We start from the raw sequence: 15065 nt of genomic DNA, 5'->3' as shown, positions 1-15065 counted from the left end.
TTTCCTTTTAAAGAATAAGGTACCAAATTGGAATGGGGGAAGAATCACATTTTTTCAATCTTTTTCATCTCTCTCCTTATTTTTAAAATTTGTTTTGATTAAGAATGAATAGAGGTATGTAGAATGACAAACATTAAAATAAATAACAGAAAAACCTATGTAAAACTGATATACAATTTGCAAATATTGTTTGTTTTGGGAAATGGAAATAGAATATCTTAAAAGTTAAAGCTCATTAAAATCGTGTTTGTAAAGCTGATGTTAAAGTGTCCAGTTTTCATGTAAGCAGTTGTGACAACTTTCTAACAAAGATGAAAATATTTCACAGAAATAAAATGTTTTGGTTAAATATTTAAGATACAACAATTTTTTGCAATTATATACATTTAGACTCCTCAAAAGAGCAGGTTGCATAATAATGTAATTTGTATTAAAGAAAACCACACAAAATACAGAAGTTCAATGTTCAGAATAGTACTTACTCTGGGATGACTTTTTAAAAAAAATTTCAAATGTTTATTTATTTTTAAGAGAGAGAGAAAGACAGAGTACAAGCAGGGGAGGGGCAGAGAGAGAAGGAAACACAGAATGCAGAGCAAGCTCCAGACTCTGAGCTGTCAGCACAGAGCCCAAGGTGGGACTTGAACTCACAGACTACAAGATCATGACCTGAGCTGAAGTCAGACGCTTAACCAACTGAGCCACCCAGGTACACCCAAGGACCTCAGTTTTAACGTGCCAAAATTAGGGGTGCCTGGGTGGCTCAGTGGGTTGAGCATCCAGCCCTTGATTTCAGCTCAAGTCATGGTCTCATGATTGGTGGGCTGTATCCTGACAGTGCAGAGGCTTCTTGAGATTCTCTCTCTCCCTCTTTCTCTGACCCTCCTCCACTCTTGTGTGCATACTCTCTCTCTCTCTCAAAATAAATAAACATTAAAAAAAATAAAGTGCCAAAATTAAAATATGCCTTACCATGTACAAAGCTCCTTGGCAAATAGATATTTTGGTGCAAGTCATTTAAGGAAAAATCTGCCCCACCGTTAGCTGATGACTAAACTAATGAAGCAGAGACTTCAGTGGCTATTCAGTATAAGGAATACAGATTATGCAATTAGCTCAGAAAACTCACAATTTTTTTAATAAAAAAATATGAAGCATGTAAAGAAAGAGGGAAATATGGCCCATGCATGGGGGAAGATGCAGTCAGTGGGATCTATTCTTCAGGAGCCTGATTTTAGACCTAGTAGACAAAGACTTTGTATCAGCAATTATAAATACAGTTTAAAAAAAATTAAAGGAAATCATGTTTAGAATATTAAAGGAAATATGAAAATGTTGTCTCACCAAATAGGAGGAATTAAGAGATGATGATAATAATAATGAATGGAAATTCTGTGATTGAAAAATAAAATTTTTGGAATGAAAATTTCTCTACAGGGACTCAACAGATATGAATCAGTTTGGGGGCACCTCAGTGGTTCAGTTCATTAAGCATTCAACTCTTGGTTTTGGCTCAGGTCATGATCTGATGGTTCATGGATTTGAGACCCACGTTGGGTTCTGCACTGACAGTGCAGAGCCTGCTTTGGATTATCTCTCTCCCTCTCTGCCCCTTCCTTGCTTGTGCTCTCTCTTTCTCTCTAAAAATAAATGAATAAATAAACTTAAAAAAATAATCAATCAGCTTGAAGATAGTTCAATTGAAAATAACCAGTCTAATGAACAGGAAGAAAAAATAATGAAGAAAAATAAAGCTTCACTGACCTGTGAGATATCATCATTTATACCAACATATGCTTAATAGTAATCTCATAAGGAGAAGAGAGGGGGAAAAAGGCAAAAAAAAATCTCCTTGAATAAATAAGTGGCAAAAATTTTCCAGATTATATTAAAACAAAACAAAACAAAAACCAAGTAATATTAATTTACATATCCCAGCAACCCAACATAAACCAAGTAGGACCAAATCCAGGAAAACCACACCTAGATACATTTCAATCAAACTGTTTAAAGACAAAGAGAAAATTTTGACAGCAGCAAGAGCAAAGTGTCTTAGCATATAAGAGAATCTCAATAAAATAAACTTCTTATCACAGGCCATGAAGGTCAGAAGGTTTTGGCATAACATATCCAAAGGACTGAAGGAAAAACATAGTCAACTAAGAATTCTATATTCAGCAAAACTATCCTACAAAGAAGAAAACATTAAGACATTCCTAAACAAAAGCTAAAGGAATTTGTCACTAATTGTTCTGCCCTATAGGAAAACCTAAAGGGAATCTTTAGATTAAAATGAAAGGATAGTACACAGTAATTTGAATCCACACAAGGAAATAAAAAGCACTGGTAAAGATAATTGTGTAGGTAAATACAGAAGACACAATGTTTGTATTTTGTTTCTAGCCTTTTTTTTCTCTTATCTGATTTAAAAGACAACTGCATAATCAATTATTATAAAACCATATTGATGAGCTTATAATGTATAAAAATGTAATTTGTTTGACAACAATAGCACTAAGGTGGGGAAAAGAAATGAAAGTATAGTGAAGCAAAGTTTTTGTTTACTGTTAAAACTAAGTTGATATTAATCTGAACTATTTTTAGTTAAGATAAAAATTGTAATACCTAGGGAAACTCCTATAAAAATAACAAAAAAATATGGTAAAAGAAACAAGGAAATTAAAATTCTACACAAGAAGATATCTATTTAACAAAAAAAAGATAACTAATAAATTAGTAGAGCAAAAAAAAGGCATAAGATATATAGAAAACAAAAAGCAAAGGGGCAGAAATAAGTCTGATCTTTTCGGGGATTACATTAGGTATACATTGATAAGATACTACAATCATTGACAGAAATTAGAAGAATGGAGAAAGGAAAAACCCATGATTCAATTATATGCTGTCTATAAAACACACATTTCAGATTCAATAACACATATATGTAGAGTAAAAGGATAGAAACTGATATTTTATAGGAACAATAACCAAAAAAAGAGTTAGAATGACTACACTAACATCAGACAAAAAATATATTAAGACAAAAAATTCTTACTAGAGGCAAAATGGATATTTTATAATGCTAAAAGTCAATCCATTATAAAGAAAACAGTTAACAACATATGTCCCTAAGAACAAAGCCTCGAAATAAATGAAGCCAAAAACTGGCAGAACTGAAGAGAGACATAGACAACTCAACAATAATATTTGGGAACACTGATACTTCACTTTCAACAGTTAATGAAATAATTAGGCAGAGGATCAATAAGGAAATAGAAGACTTCAACACTATAAATCCACTAGATCAAACAGACATCTCTAGTATAGACCACTGATAGCAGAATATATCTTCTTCTCGAGTACACATGGAACATTCTACATCATATACCATTGATATGCCCTAAAATGAAATTGAAGTCATGAAAATTATTTTTCTTATAGTCAGTGAATCAAATCAATTTAAAATCAGTTAAAAACTCCATCCTTTTAAAAAATTGCCTAGAAAGTTCATGATATAAAAATTTTAATAAGTTTTTTCAATTTTGAACTTAATATAGACATAGAATATTTTTAAAAACAATAAAAATTCAATTTTTTAATATTTATTTTTGAGAGAGAGAGAGAGAGGAGGGAGTGGGAGAGAAGGAGAGAGAGAGGGAGACAGAGAATCCCAAGCAGTCTCTGCACTTTCTTTTTTTTTTTTTTTTTTTATTTTATTTTTATTTTTTTAATTTTTTTTTTTAATGTTTATTTATTTTTGAGACAGAGAGAGACAGAGCATGAATGGGGGAGGGTCAGAGAGAGGGAGACACAGAATCTGAAACAGGCTCCAGGCTCTGAGCTGTCAGCACAGAGCCTGACGCGGGGCTCGAACTCACGGGGCCGTGAGATCATGACCTGAGCCGAAGTCGGCCGCTCAACCGACTGAGCCACCCAGGCGCCCCAGTCTCTGCACTTTCAGTGCAAGGCCTGATGTGGGGCTTAAGCTCACGAACCTTGAGATTATGACCTGAGCTAAAATCAAGAGTCAAACACTTAACTGACTGAGCCACCTAGGTGCCCCTTAATTCCATTTTTAAAACTTCCAATGATTATGTGATTTTTTAATATTTTAATCCAATCAGAACTACATATTTTACAAGCAATTATTATTAATGGTGAGAATAAGGGTGTGGAGAAACTATATAAGAAGTATTGAAAATTGGTGTATATAGATTACAAAATGTGAAAATGTGAGGGAATTAAGAATAGTGATGATGGAGAAGAATGATTGGAATGAAATTAACTAACTGAATAATTTTAGAATCTACCAATTAGATATAATCAGAACAAAGGACAAATGCAGAAAAGCAAAACATATATAATAGATGTTAACAATTGTGAGCACAGCAAAATATGAGACTGTTCTCAGAAGCTTTATCTCTCTCATTCCATCTTATACAAAAATGCCTTTCGGAATTAGAGAAAGGCAATTTTCTGAAAAGCAAAAATGCTAACACTTATTGATCATTGTTATATGTCACCTTCTGTTGTAAATATTCCATGCATATCAATAATTGATTTAAGCCTCATTCTAACAAGTGAAAGTAGCTTTATAGATTTGAATACTGTAGTTCAGAGAGATTAATAAACTTGCCCAATATCATACAGTTAAAACTTTGTAAAACCAGGATGTCAACATAGTCTGACTCCAGAACTCAGGTGCTTATTTAACACTGGTTTTTGGACTATGCTTATAGCTTTTAAACTGCATTTAGGCATGGGAAACTCAAGAATTGATCATCGGATTTACTGTTTTCCCTTGGAAAAAGTGAATCGCTTAATTCTACCAACTTTGAAAGGGTAAAAATATAATTAAAATTGATTATCATTTTATAAATAATGCTAATATATTTTGCAACACCTTATTTTGATACAATGGGCCTAATAACAGTCTGAAAAACACTAGTTCAATTACCAAGCACATTATTATATTTCCCTCACTGTATTTTCTGCCCAGTTTATTTTTTTGAATTGATAAATTATTAGTCTCTCATCTGATCTTTGTGATAGTAGAATGAAATTGTTAAAGTGCCTTTGAACTCAATCTATAATAATTATTAAATTTTTTTCAAGTGAACTTAACTAGGAAGGATACTGTTTACTAAACTGCTGCATTTACTTCTGTGATCCTGTATTTCACTGTCTATTAACGTGGCAAGTCTTAGTTTTTAGTCCTTTGGAGGAATCAACTGCTTCAAAACTAACCCATAAGTTGTTTATTAGCAAAAATCAAGATTAAATTTTAGACATAAAACACATAGGTTTACATAGAGAAAAAATTCCAAACTCTTAGGTGAATTAGAATATATTAATAAATCAGATTAAAACTATCAGGAAGTATGATCATTTAGAAATAAATTTTAAATTGGTTAAACATATCAACCATCTCAGAAATATTTTCTTAAGTTTGATTCCACACTTCCATACCATACCTGGTGCTCATCATAACAAGCGCACTCCTAAAAAAGAATAAAAAGAACAAACAAACAAAAACAAGTGTACTCCTTAATCCCCATCACCTATTTAACCCCCCATCTTCTTTCTAAAAACCATCAGTTTGTTCTCTATTCTTTTTTTTTTTTAATGTTTGTTTATTTATTTTGAGAGAGAGACAGCGTGAGCAGGGGAAGGGCAGAGAGAGGGAGACAGAGAATCAGGCTCGAACCAACAAACCATGAGATCATGACCTGAGCTGAAATTGAGTCAGACACTCAACTAACTGAGCCACCTAGGCTCCCCTGTTCTCTATTCTTAAGAGTCTGTTTCTTGGTTTGCCTCTGTCTCTTTTTTTTTTCCCTATGCTCATTTGTTTTGTTTCTTAAATTCCACATATGAGTGAAGACATATGGTATTAGTCTTTCTCTGATTGACCTATTTCACTTAGCATAATACTACTCTGACTCCATCCACATCATTGCAAATGGCAAGGTTTCATTCTTTTTTATGACTAATATTCCATCGTGTATATGTACCATCTTGTCTTTACCCATTCATCAATTGACAAACACTTGGGCTGTTCCCATAATTGGGTTATTTTAGATAATGATGCTATAAACATAGGGTGCATATATCCCTTTGACTTAGTAGTTTCAATGTATAGTTGTCTTAAAGAACTAAAAACAGCTAATAGATTTTCTTGGAGACTCAGGTTTAAATAAAACTGTATTTCCATTCTAAGATAAGCTTTGCTTATTTTTTTACTATTGGGATATTTTTGTTTGCCCACAGTTATGTCCAAATAACCATCACAATGTTGATACAGATACTGGTACAGATATTAATAAATTATCATTTGATTTCAGATTCTATACTCAGAAGAATAATTAATCATCCCTGCTATCAATGTTGCCTGTACTATCAATGTGAAGGTATTTCAACTGAAAAAGAAACAATGCAGCTAACTCTATTTTTACCCAGTTAACATTAAATTTCTGCTATGGAAATTATTTTTTAGTCATACAGCTTTAAAATTAGAATGAATTAAGAGTTTTAAAGTTAGAATTGGAAAAATACTATTAAAATACTTTTAGAATTATAATCAATTTGTATGTTGTGAGAAGCCTAAATTCTGTGTTGAAAAAAGTTTAAATGCTTCTCTAATTGCTCACCTCTTTAGTAGCAATGATGTACTCTGTTATTAAACCAAAATGCTTTCTCTTATTCTTCTTATTTTTCCTTAAAGAATGTAAGCTACTCTTAATCTCTAAATATCCTTTTGTCTCCCTGGTGGTTTTTTTTTAAATGTGGCTTTGATAGTTAGTTACAGTCTTTCTGCCCCTGATATATTTCACATGTTTTCAGATCACTAAAAGGAACAAGCAGCTAGGACTTCACCAACCTTTTATCTATAAATGTTCCAGAAGATCAGAATTTTATTTAAAAATTTTATTATTGTTTAATTATAATCTTCTAGAGAGGATGTGGGAGGAAAGCTGTTCCTACCCTTTTTCATACTGGAGGCTTCATAAGACCTATTAAAGAAATGAGCTAATTCTAACAAAGAATTTTGCATGACCACCCAGGTCCAGGCGATTTAGCTCTACACACATCTGGTGATATAGAAAAGCAAGATGCTGCAGAGAAATGGCCTTGAATTGGTTTCCCTTATTGTCAGAGAACTAGAAGATGAGTGGGAGTGGAAGTTCAGAAGATAGCCTACAAAAATAGTTGTAGATTTTGAGAGTTAGGCATGTCAGATGAGAATACAAAAATTCCAAATATATGGGGGGAGGTGCTGAGGAAAGGAAATATATTTTTAATCTTTAGAAAAAGAGGTTACAAGAAATTCTTTATGATCTGCCCAAGAGTCTATTATTTCTCCTTATGAGAAAAGTGTTAAGACTTCAGTATGCAAATTACAAATTTACTTAAAATAACATTTCCTGACATGTTTAAGCTAAATGAGAATAAATTAGTAAAACTTATTATAAAATTCTTCCTTTGAAAATTTTTAATAAAAGTCCTATCTCCTGGAAAAGACAGTGTGAATGTACCTGAAGGCAAGAGGATGAACTAAATTACTTATCACTCTAGGAAAAACAAACAAACAAACAAACAAACAAACAGTAAGTACAGTAAAACCTTGGTTTGGGAGCATAATTCGTTCTTGAAACATGCTAGTAATCCAAAGCATTTGTATAGCAAAGCGAATTTCCCCATAAGAAATAATGGAAACTCAGATGATTCATTCCACAACCTAAAATATTCATATAAAAATGATTAACATACTGGAATATAATACAGAATAATTTTTTAAAAAGACAAAATATAAAGAAAAAGAAATTAACCTGTACTTACCTTAGAAAACCTTCATGGCTGGTCTGAGGGAGACAAGAGAGAGGAGGGTTATTGTGTAGGACTACTTTCACTATCACTGATGGAATCACTGCTATCTATTGGCTCAATGGAATCTTTTTCTTTTCATGCAACTTTAACAAGGAACCTATCCAATGGCACTTGCTTTTGCCTCCTTTTGAGGATTTCTCGAAAATATGACATTACATTGTTGTTAAGTAGATTCATCACTTGCACTGCTACAGCCTTATTTAGGTGGTGGTTTTCTACAAAATTTTACCCTGTTTCTGACATTTTATGCATCTCCCTAATCCCATTTGAAGTGAGGGACTAGTCCACCTTTATCTCCTCCTCTGTAGAGGAGATCTCCATAACCTCTTGCTGTTGCTCACGATGCAACAGTCGGATGCCATTTGTGGGCACCTTCCAATGTTCTGAAAAATCACTGATTTCTGCCAAACACCACGGTCTGAGGCCAAGCATCTGAGCACGGGAGACAATCACCCACAATCCTGCAGCAGGAGAAAGAGAGAGAGAGAGAGAGAACCACTGACTCGGTTGTAATCATGTGACATTTGCTGTCATGTACTACTTATATTGCAAAACATCTCTTGTTTATCAAGTTAAAATTTATTATAAATGTTTGCTCGTCTTGTGGAACACTCACAGAACAAATCACTCGCAATCCAAGGTTTTATTGTAATGCTATATAAGCAGAACTGTAAAAGGTTTAGACTAGGAATTTCAAATTTCTTAAATTTAAAATATACCAGGCATAATTACCATTCCTGACATGCTAAGCCTTTATTCCAAATCTCATTTGAAAAAACCAAACTACTATGGTTATTTTCATGCAGGCTGAGGTGTAATTATATATATTTTGCTTCTATTAATCTATCAAATGTCAAAAAATGAGGTTATATAATATGGAAAATAAGAAGAAGAAATAGATATTCCTATTGTACCCTATTGTCATCAGATGGAAAACTGATGAGAAGTGAGATGTGCTTATAACTTTTTCACTTTCTGATTTATTTTCAAGGTCTCTGTATCATAAATTATCTGCTTTATGTCTTTTGGAAATTAGGGATTGGAAATTATTTTTATTGTACTACCTCCCCATTTCCATTCCCCTAATAAGAGGACCATTTCATTTAATCTTTGGGTTTACAAAGATTAGAGCCCCCCACCTACACCCAGTGGGTTGGAGTTTTCCAAGGAATTAAACACATGTGTTCTAGCAACTTCTCTCTACCTTATGGTTGTAAAATAGAACAGAAAAGTTGAAGCATAATATTTCTCTCTTTGTATTATAGGGAAGGAAAAATTCTTCCTCTATGCTTCAAGTTCTTCCAGCTGGACAAAGAATTAAATTTACATGAGACAGATAAATAGGATTAAAAAGCCCACAAAACTTATTACATGTACACAGAAGCCCAATAATGAAATTGAGATTTAAAGAAATGACCAAGGCAGACTGTTTTCATACTTTTTAGACAAAAAGACAATAAATTTGTGAGAATTGACAGGATAAAGAAAACAGATGTTTGGAAACTTTAATTAGTGAGGAATTCTAAGTGGAATTTGGGCTGAGGCAGTGATTAGAGAAAAGTAACTGTTTTGCTTCTGTCGTTCTTTCAACTTTAAAGTTGCTATCTTTCGTGATAAGGATGACTTTTTACTTCTTAGTACAAGGAGAGTAGGTTTCATATGGGATATTTATTTCCTGATTTCAGGAGGACCTAAGAGGGTCTGAGGGTCCTTGCACTGCCTGTTTCTTAAGGAACTTGTGTTTAACATAATCGAAATGCCAAAGTAGCACATTTTGGGGAGACTGCTTTTGGCTCCTATAGAATACTTTCTCTTCTGAAGAATAACCAAGTTCAGGACTAATGTGGTTGTCCTAGAAGGCGTGGACAGATCAGTTTAGGCCGATGTCACTCTAAGTAACAGGCCTGTGCTTTCCCATTTGTCCTGTTTCCTTACCTTTATTATCCATTTGTACTTATGTTCCAGTGTAGGTTTTTATTTGTATTAATCTTTTTTAAAATTTATATATTTTTGTTCTTCCTTTTGCTATAAAAGTGAGTCAGATTAACAAATAACCATTTTCATATAGGTGAAATAGAGCTGACCTTTTTCTTACAGATCATTTCTCTGATTTAGCTTAGGCAGAATACTAGGCAAGGTTTATCCCAGCTCACTTGAGTGCCTGAGTTATTGAGATTCAAAATTAAAGGCCAGCCATAAATGAAATATGATTTTGCCTGTCATTATCTTCTGCATTTATTTCTGTTGGGAACCCTATGCTGAGGGTTATTTGTTTTATTTGAGGCTGCATTTATAGTGCATGTAGCCTGGGCACCAGATTTGATAAGTAGAGGAACCTGTTAAGTGGTGGGGGAAATACAGCATTCCGTCCTTTTCATTTCATAACCAAGTCCAACTTGAGAATATAAACAGACATTTTAGGTAATGTTCAATCTTTCTGGAAGATAATTTCTCAACTCCTCTCATATTTTATTTTCTCTCTGGCTCCTCTCAGGGAGCATTGTGAACATCTGATCTCATAATGGCAAAATAAATGAATCATCATTACCTCAAGGTGTTCTCTGAATCCTCCGACCAAATTACAAAATGGCTGGTTTGATAAGTTTGGGCTGTGGCTAGCCTGGTCCCTTTCCTGGGCATCATGATGTTGTCTGCTGCTGGCATTTGTGGTCAGAGTTGTAGTCTTTCTCAGCTGGATCAGAGCTTAGAAATGAAAACCTTCTCAGTTAGTTTCCTTAGCCTGTATCTAGCTCCACAATTAGATGCTGTGCACACAGTGCTTATTATAAGGTCATTTCTCTCTGCCTGGACAGGCTTCCTAGTAAGTCTACCAGCTCCTAACTCAGCATCAGTGCTGTATAGGGAACTGTCTGGAGTGCAACATCATCCTGCCTGACCACATTTCTCTGCCCTTTTTTAAAATAAAAACAATGTATTTACTTAGAAGTGTTCAGAATGTCAACAAAACAGCTGCAACTTTTTTTTTTTTTTTTTTTTTTTTGCAATTACAGACTGGTATTCAGTTAACAGAGCAACAATTATTTTGTATAAACTGTACCAGAGACAACTGAAGATGAAAAAACTACCATCCCCATATGTAACTAATTTGTGCTGTGAACCAGCAAGAACCTGCTTTAAATTTCCATGCCAATTTACACCCCCACATTGCACCAGGCAAGGTTAGTGGCTATTGAAAGTACCACCAACACAGGGCTATCTAAAGACACATTTAGGAGTGTATTAACTATACAAAAAAAAGATGCCATACAGTTTAAAAACAAATATTACACAGCCTTACATTCAATGTTTTTCTTTAAAAGGAACTGTGTACAGGGGGGCTTAAATGCTTTATAGACAAGAAATAAAACTGCTAGAACTAACTTATTCATCATCATTCTCTTCATCTTCCTCCTCATACTCTTCATCTTCCCTGTCTTCCTCCTCTTCCTTCTTTTTCTTGCTTTTTTCAGCTTGACACTCCCTTTTTTGCTGCATCAGGCTTTCCTTTAGTCCAGTATGCAGCAATATCCTTTTCAGATTTTTCCTTCAGCTTAGCAGCCTTCTTTTAGTGGGACTGCTTGTCATCTGTGGCCGTATTATTCCATGTCTCTCCCAGTTTCTTTGCAACATTACCAATGGATAGGCTGGGATGTTCTTCTTTGATTTGGGAGAAATACTCAAAACAAACAAGAAAAAGGCCAAAGGAGGACCCTTGGGTGCATTGGAATTCTGCAACTTCTTTTTTGTTTCCCCTTTAGCGGGGATATTAGCTTTCATTTCTCTTTCATAAAGGGCCTTGTCCACCTTTGCCATGTCTCCAAGTTTTCCTTTCTCTTTAGCAGACATGGTCTTCCACCTCTCTGAGCACTTACGAGAAAACTCTGAGAAGCTGACTGAAGCATCTGGGTGCTTCTTGCGCTCCTCTCGGCAAGCTAGCACAAAGAATGAATACGATGACATTTTGCCTCTCGGTTTCTTAGGATCCCCTTTGCCCAGGTTTAATTATTTTCCTCAGTGAGGCACAGAGTCGCCCAGTGCCTTTCTGGCTCTCTCGCCCCAGCACTGTCTCTATGGAGGTCTGCCTTCTTTTTTTTTTTTTTTTTAATTTTTTAAAAAAGTTTTTATTTATTTTTGAGACAGAGAAAGGGCATGAGCAGGGGAGGGGCAGAGAGAGAGGGAGACACAGAATCTGAAGCAGGCTCCAGGTTCTGAGCTGTCAGCACAGAGCCCAATGGGGGGCTCAAATTCACAGACTGTGAGATCATGACCTGAGCTGAAGTCGGACACTTAACTGACTGAGCCACCAGGCACCCCTGGAGCCCTGCCTTCTTAACTGTTCTACCAAAGCATCATGTGTCCCACCAAACACAACCTCAGAGAGGAGCAAATGTTGAGGCAACAATAACAGCAACACTGAACAATTATCTCAAAGAAAAATCATTATGTAAAGGGACTGTGAGAATCAGCAGCTGGGACTAAGCAGCTCATCAGCAGCCAGTAGGGTCTCTTTTTGAAGGTAAGTAAATTATACGAAGAAATCAATTTCTTCTCCATATCTGACTTGCTGAGAGAGTAAATTTGTGACTCCCGACACATTTATAAATTGTTATTTACTTCTCTAAAACTTCAAAATGGCCCTGTTTGTGTATGCATATATGAGAGCTATTTTTTTGGTCTAAGTGTCAGACTCCAAGAGGAATTACGAACATTAGTTTTTAAAAATGGAGACAAGGACAGACAATACTATTAGCTTTTGGTTAATTCTATTACAAAACTTATAGAAAAGTGATACCAGATTAGAGCTGCTACAAAAAAGAAGATTTTGATAGCATCAGAGTGAATTTCATGTTCAATGACATTTAACATGGAAAATTGTCCCCTGGAGTGGACCAGCTGTTTACTCTCAATGATATCAGATTGAAAAGAATAATTCAACATGTAGATATATGTCACCATGGGTAAGAATTGGTTTATAGCTCTCCCAAAGCTCATAGCAACAATTTACAAGGTAAACTCCTTCCAACTTCCTTCCTTCCAATATGTAAAATCATATTTACTGAAACAAATAAATTTCCAATCATGAATATTTGAATGAGATAATATAGATTAACTTGCTTAAAAAATAATTTCCCTTAGAAAAACAAACCCAAGAATAATTCCACATGATGTAATGCATTTGCAGATTAATCTTGTCCTCAAATAGATGACTATAAAACATAGAAACCTGTCTCACTATGGAGTCTCTGTGGAGATTCTTGAAGTTCCAAGTGCCCAGTTGCTCGATAAATGCAGAGATGATAATGATATGTTAACTCATTTCCGAAAGGGTCTTCTTATTCTCTGTTGGTTTCCACATCCATCTACTTTAAATATTGAAAGAAAAGAAGAAAATAAGTACTCATAAGAAGTATAAAATTTTCGGGGCGCCTGGGTGGCTCAGTCGGTTAAGCGTCCGACTTCAACTCAGGTCACGATCTCGCGGTCCATGAGTTCGAGCCCCGCGTCGGGCTCTAGGCTGATGGCTCAGAGCCTGGAGCTTGCTTCCGATTCTGTGTCTCCCTCTCTCTGCCCCTCCCCTGTTCATGCTGTGTCTCTCTCTGTCTCAAAAATAAATAAACGTTAAAAAAAAATTAAAAAAAAAAAGAAGTAAAAAATTTTCCACAATTTGTGAAATCAAGAAATCTCTCATTATACATTTTGATTGCACAAACACATACACACATGCCCAGACACCATTCAGTGCTGCTAATTAGTTGATAATTATTAACTTTGGAAGACTCTCCTTTCTTTGAATTATAACAGACACTTCAGAGCTTACTTGGCTGAACAGAAAAACTAGTAAGGGGCCGGATCTTCTCTTTATTACCTTTGTCATGATTATTCCTTCTCTTGTACAAAGTAGCCATTTAGAGCTGGTCTTATCTGGTCCATGGGATACTATTTCTTTGGATGGCAATTGTAATATAAAGGAAGTCTCATGAACCTTATTGACACTATTAGAGACTGATACTTCATCTCCAGCCACATTCACTTTATTTTCAGAGTTATTGCCTCTCTGGTTTATGTTTACAGGATATTCTCCTTGTCTTCCCTTTGTCCCTTCAGAGTAGCCAAAGCATGGCAAAGTGTCCCTGTGTTAGGTGTCAGTATGAGAACGAGGAAGGCAGGGTCATGTTTATGCCTTCTTCCTGCTTTATATCCATAATGGGGTGGGCATCTTTTCCTTTTAATCTGATCTTTTCTGTGTTTCGGTTATCTGGGTAAAAGGAAAAACAGGTATTGTGTTTGTTTAATCATTTACATAACCTTTCTTCTCATTTTGCTCAGGCTTCTCCCCCTGTACACACACAAACATGGAAGCAAGTCAAAAGGCTTTTTGGCAAGTTAGGATTCTGGTATCCTTCTGCTTAGATAGATGATTCTTCTGCATGTGGGTTATGGGTTGTGGAAAGATTGTCACACATGGTTCCTGAAAACATCTACATGGCAAAATGGCTCCAGGTTTCTCATAAATTGACACATATTCGTATAAGTGTTTAGACTAAATACTTTAGAGAATCCTGGACAAGTGAAACCTAGATTCAGGCAAAATGAGTTACAGGCAAAATGAATTAGATATAGTTAGCTCTGATGCAAAACAGTATTTTAAAGGAAACAATTGACCAAATTCTGCATGTTGGAGCTTGATATTTCTCTCAACTTCCTCCAGATCTCAAACCCAAAGAAGAAAGTAGGAGGCAAAAAAGCGTTGCTCATCTCCTCAAGATAATATCACAGTAGCTCTAGCTCAAGTGGGAAAGGCTACATGTGGATCACCAAAACATATTCTTAAACTTAAGTTTTTAGTATTTCAGATGTCAAGTGAAGGAACTCAAGTAGCTTGTAATATTGAACATATCTTTTCACGTGTTTGTTTTTTGTGTATTTTTTCAATGAAATATCTGTGACTTTTTTGCATTTTGGATTGCTTATTTTTCTTCCTATTGAGTGTTGAAAGTTCTGTGTACATTTTAGATACTAATCCTTTGTGATTTGCAAATGTTTTCTTCAGTCTGTCTTGTCTCTGAAGCTCTTAAAACAGTCTATCATAGAGCAAAAGATTTGCTTTATTTTCCTCTTATGGATTATGCTTTTTGGGGTCAAATCTAAGAACTTTTGGCCTAGCCTGGAAGCCGGAA

The 15065-nt window shown here is 34.9% G+C and overlaps 1 protein-coding gene and 1 pseudogene across 1 annotated transcript in view; both read right to left on the bottom strand.

Annotated features, from left to right (window-relative positions):
• Window positions 1-10551, bottom strand: part of LOC122220751 (transcription initiation factor TFIID subunit 9-like) — a 63100-nt gene extending 52549 nt beyond the window's left edge. Inside the window, 2 exon segments of the mRNA XM_042940411.1 lie at window positions 5475-5501; window positions 10436-10551. Of these exon segments, the coding sequence (XP_042796345.1) occupies window positions 5475-5501; window positions 10436-10551 (143 nt within the window).
• Window positions 10552-11268: 717 nt separating this feature from the next.
• Window positions 11269-11886, bottom strand: LOC122220750 (annotated as a pseudogene).
• Window positions 11887-15065: the final 3179 nt, after the last annotated feature.

Source organism: Panthera leo, chromosome B2 (assembly GCF_018350215.1).
Source record: "Panthera leo isolate Ple1 chromosome B2, P.leo_Ple1_pat1.1, whole genome shotgun sequence".
Taxonomy (NCBI): Eukaryota; Metazoa; Chordata; class Mammalia; order Carnivora; family Felidae; genus Panthera; species Panthera leo.
The sequence above is the reverse complement of the archived record's forward strand: the minus strand, read 5'-3'. Positions and strand labels throughout refer to the sequence as shown.